This window comes from Nicotiana attenuata, unplaced genomic scaffold (genome assembly GCF_001879085.1).
Source record: "Nicotiana attenuata strain UT unplaced genomic scaffold, NIATTr2, whole genome shotgun sequence".
Taxonomy (NCBI): domain Eukaryota; kingdom Viridiplantae; phylum Streptophyta; class Magnoliopsida; order Solanales; family Solanaceae; genus Nicotiana; species Nicotiana attenuata.
This window is the reverse complement of record NW_017675553.1, coordinates 31,177-35,247: the sequence shown is the minus strand read 5'-3', so window position 1 is coordinate 35,247 and position 4,071 is coordinate 31,177. Positions and strand designations below refer to the sequence as shown.

Genomic DNA, 4,071 nt, shown 5'->3' with positions numbered 1-4,071 from the left:
CTGGAACTTGCGACCCGCTTCTCGCTCTGTTGGATAGCCAGTTGATCTCTTCGCCCCGTTGACCAATGTGCCTATTAAATCCTCGCCTAGTCGAGGAGCTTCTGCTATTGTATGCGCCATCTTCATAACCTGTCCATCGTAGAAAGTCTGTTGCGGAGAGCCAACCACATTATAAACTATAAGGAAAAACTCAAAATATAAAAAAAAAACTCAAAGATCACTTCTCAAGGCCATAAAACTTTGAAAAACTAGTAGAAATGACACCAGATAGCCTCTTTAAAGGGATACTATTAAGGAATTAGCCAGTACGTCCTGAATTTTACCATTCCTGAAAATGGCTATTTGTGCACTTGTCCCGATAAACTATGACTTTGGGCCACAGAAATATAACACCACAATGATAGTGGACCTTAACAAACTTAATGGCCCATTCAAATATGCACGAACCTGTACGCTCCTTCTTGATAACCTGTAACAACAACAACAAATCCAGTAGAACCCCACAAATGGGGTCTGCGGAGGGTAAAGTGTACGCAGACTTTACCTCTATCTTACGAAGGTAGAGCCCTCTTGATAACCTGTCCAATTAAAAAATCTTTTGTGGAGATAAACTATAAGGAAAAACTCAAATATAAAGAAACTCAATGGCCCATTCAAATAGGTAAAATCTAGATCAACAAAATTCACATTCAAAGCCCATTAGAAGAACTCAAATATAAAGAAACTCAATGGCCCATTCAAATAGGTAAAATCTAGATCAACAAAATTCACATTCAAAGCCCATTAGAAGAACTTCAAAATGAGGTCTTCTATATTTAATGAAATCCACCTGCACAGGTAGATAATTTGCTGGAGTATAGTTTTCTAGTCTTTCAATCCAAAAACCAATATTGTTAACTTCAAAATGAAGTTGAAAACCAAACAAAGTTTGATACAACATGTAAGCCTACAAACAAGGCTACAACACTATGTATAAGTTGGTGCTACAATTGTTAGCACCACCTCACTTAATCCCTCCTTCTGTAGTTCTGTTGGTAACCTTCTCCCTTTCGTCCCTCGGAACTTTGTGGCCGACTTCGCGAGTCATAACCATTTCCATCGCGAAATCCACCCCTACCCGATGGAGAGTTTGCCCTATCACCGCGCCCTGAAAAAATTAGACACAACATGATCATTATAACATAATCTAGGTGCACTAAGTTCCCGCTATGCGCGGGATCCGAGGAAGGGCCGGACCACACAATGGTCTATTGTACGCAGCCTTATCGTGCATTTCTGCAAGAGGCTGTTTTCACAGGTCGAACCTGTGACCTCCTGGTCACGTGGCAGCAACTTTACCAATCCTTTTTTTAAAGTTTAAACAAAGTTAGAAGAAGAAATTGTCATAATTCATAGTAATAAAAGAATTAACATTGTAATTATGACAGAACAAAGTGAAACAAGCACACATATATCTGTACCTTTGATTCGCTTGAATCTTATATAAGCTTCTCTTCCCCTCACAATTATATGATGCGTCTAACCAAAGAAAGAAACCAAAAATCAAAAGATGATCAAACAACTTAAAAACATAAAAATTTTGAAGGAGAAAGGTTATTGTAGAATTTATTACCTGAACAGCATTACGAGCAGACACAGCATCTTGAAAGTGCACGAAACCACAACAATATCCATCCTACATTCACAATTTTTTTAATTTAAAATGTTTAAGTAAATATAAACCGACAATAACGAACAACATTTCGAAATATATATGTATACCTCCTCATAAGTTTTGAGTTGAACGTCACGACTGTGAACTGGTCCAAATTGTTTAACAATCGAGTAGAGCTCACTACTTGTTGTGTTGGTTGGTAAGCCTCCAATATATACCGATTTACCTGTAACAAGTAAACAAACAATTAAGAAGTTGCTCAAACAAAATACATCAACTATTTCATTAAGCCAATGCAAATTTACATTCGATTTCTTCACTGGAATAGTTGTTGTATTCTTGTGCTTTAGGCATGCCATTCGAATTAAAAGCCAGCGCCTTGAGTACGCCATTGGCTTGAGGTTTCTTAGGCGCGGGTTGGAGATCAGCATTTGCAGCAACCCTTACAACCCTGTGGGGGGCATTGGTTGGTGGCGCGGACCTTCCCATCTTCATCTACAGGAAATATTTTGAATTAGGCAAAGCTTTATATGTAAGAAACAACAACAACAAGGTAATAAGACAATGGAAGCAAATAGAACAACGAGTAATAACAGAGAATTTAGTTGTAAGAAACAAAACTTTATAATCTCCTCATAACTAACCATTGAAGCATAGGTAACTTTAGGAGCACTAGTCTCAACACTCGAGGTTGTCTCAACGCTCGAGGTTGTCTCAACAACGGGTTGTTCTGTTTCATTTGAAACGACCGAAGGTTTGTTGTCAACTTCGTCATCAGTTGTAACCTTAGCCTCTGATTTCTCAGACACCTCGTTGACATTTTCGTCAACTTCGCTTTCAATAGCCTTCACATTTTCTTCAACTTTGTCCTCAGTAGCTGGTTCTGAATACAAATAGTTAACAATATAGTTTAAGTTACAATAAGTGGAGACTATGTAAAACAATGAAGTGACCAATTGAGATAGTGTCAAAAACATAAGACATACCCAATGAAGCAACTGAAGCATTATCGTCGTCCTTATCTGTGACAACTGTTGAAGACTCTACAACGCCAACAAAACGAAAGATATCGTTCAACACAAAGTATCCTTTCTCCTGTGGAGCAAGGAAGAAAGTCTGAGAGAAACTTTTTCTTGATTCGTCTTGCCCGATCAAGGTTGCTGTAACCACGACAAGAAAACCTCCCGCAGCAGATACTTGGGAGTCAATCGTCGCGACTTCCACCTTAGAATCCTTAAAGTGAGATGACTTGATAAACTCAGCTATTCCCTGAAATGATACAAAAAATCAGAAGCCTATTAACTTTAAATCCTGGATACGTCTCTGCCTGTTAGCATCCCTTAGACAGAAACATAGTTTCATTGCAAATACTAACAATCTTTTTGTCATAATACTTACATCAGTTGTCGTTGCGGATTTCAGTTCACCATCAGGCTGAGCCCAACTTAAGACACTTTCATCCTTGTAAAATCTATAGGACTGGTCGATAAGCATATGTAGAATGCGGTAATATTGGTCAACAAAAGCACGAGCAACAGTATCAGCAGAGTGTTCGGATGTTTGAGTGGCCATTTTTGCACTATAACAAAGTAAATACAAAGGGTCAAAAGATGAACAATAACAAATAGTCTTCTGTATAATTTATGAACAAGCTACTAGTCAAAGGCTGATAGATAAAAATTATTTACAGTTTTATATACCAAAAAACAAATTACAATGCAAATGAAGAGTTAAAAGAACTTCATCTTGATCAAGGCAAAGGTGCAGAATGAGGCTTTTATGCAGAAAAAATTACATTTAAAAATATAACTACATTTGACTCATTTTATGTGGCAAGATTTGGAGTACGAAAGTCAAAGTACCTAATCTTTTGTGTAAATTGGGACATAGATTCTTTAAGTTTTTGAAAAATAAAATTTATATGTATGAAAAACTACATAAAAATATAAATTACAATAGTTAATAATTCAAAATATTTGTAAAATATTGTGTCAAAGAGAAACCTCTTTGACCCTCCAAATAGTAATCGTGTCACACACACATATAGAGAGATACACACACATTATACATACATATATATATATATATATATTATAAATCATAGTCAAACGGTTGAAAGAAAATTTAACAATGACATTTACAAAGTGTGTCCCACCTATTGAGATCTAAGGTGAACCTCAAGCCTATCCCAATTTTGTCTTTAAAAAACATGTTATATATAATTAAATAACCAGTTAAACACTCATGTTCTCTTTTTATTTACGTATAAACATTGACCAAGAAGATTGATTGATATAAAATTAACTGAATTAACAGATAGCCTTAAGAAATTTATGAAATCAAAGCCTAAAGATTATAACTTTAGGCACACAAAAAAGGTTTTTTTTTTTTTTGGGGGGGGGGGGGGGGGGGGGTTT

General features: G+C 36.3%; 1 protein-coding gene across 1 annotated transcript; it reads right to left on the bottom strand.

Annotated features, from left to right (window-relative positions):
• Positions 1–722: 722 nt before the first annotated feature.
• LOC109220197 (putative G3BP-like protein) lies at positions 723–3,226 on the bottom strand. The gene is made up of 8 exons (XM_019384661.1): positions 3,053–3,226; positions 2,641–2,923; positions 2,299–2,537; positions 1,960–2,149; positions 1,762–1,880; positions 1,613–1,675; positions 1,461–1,518; positions 723–1,147 (listed from the first exon to the last, which is right to left on the bottom strand). Exons 1-8 carry the CDS (start codon positions 3,224–3,226, stop codon positions 1,008–1,010), a joined length of 1,266 nt encoding a protein of 421 aa, XP_019240206.1. The 3' UTR covers positions 723–1,007.
• Positions 3,227–4,071: the final 845 nt, after the last annotated feature.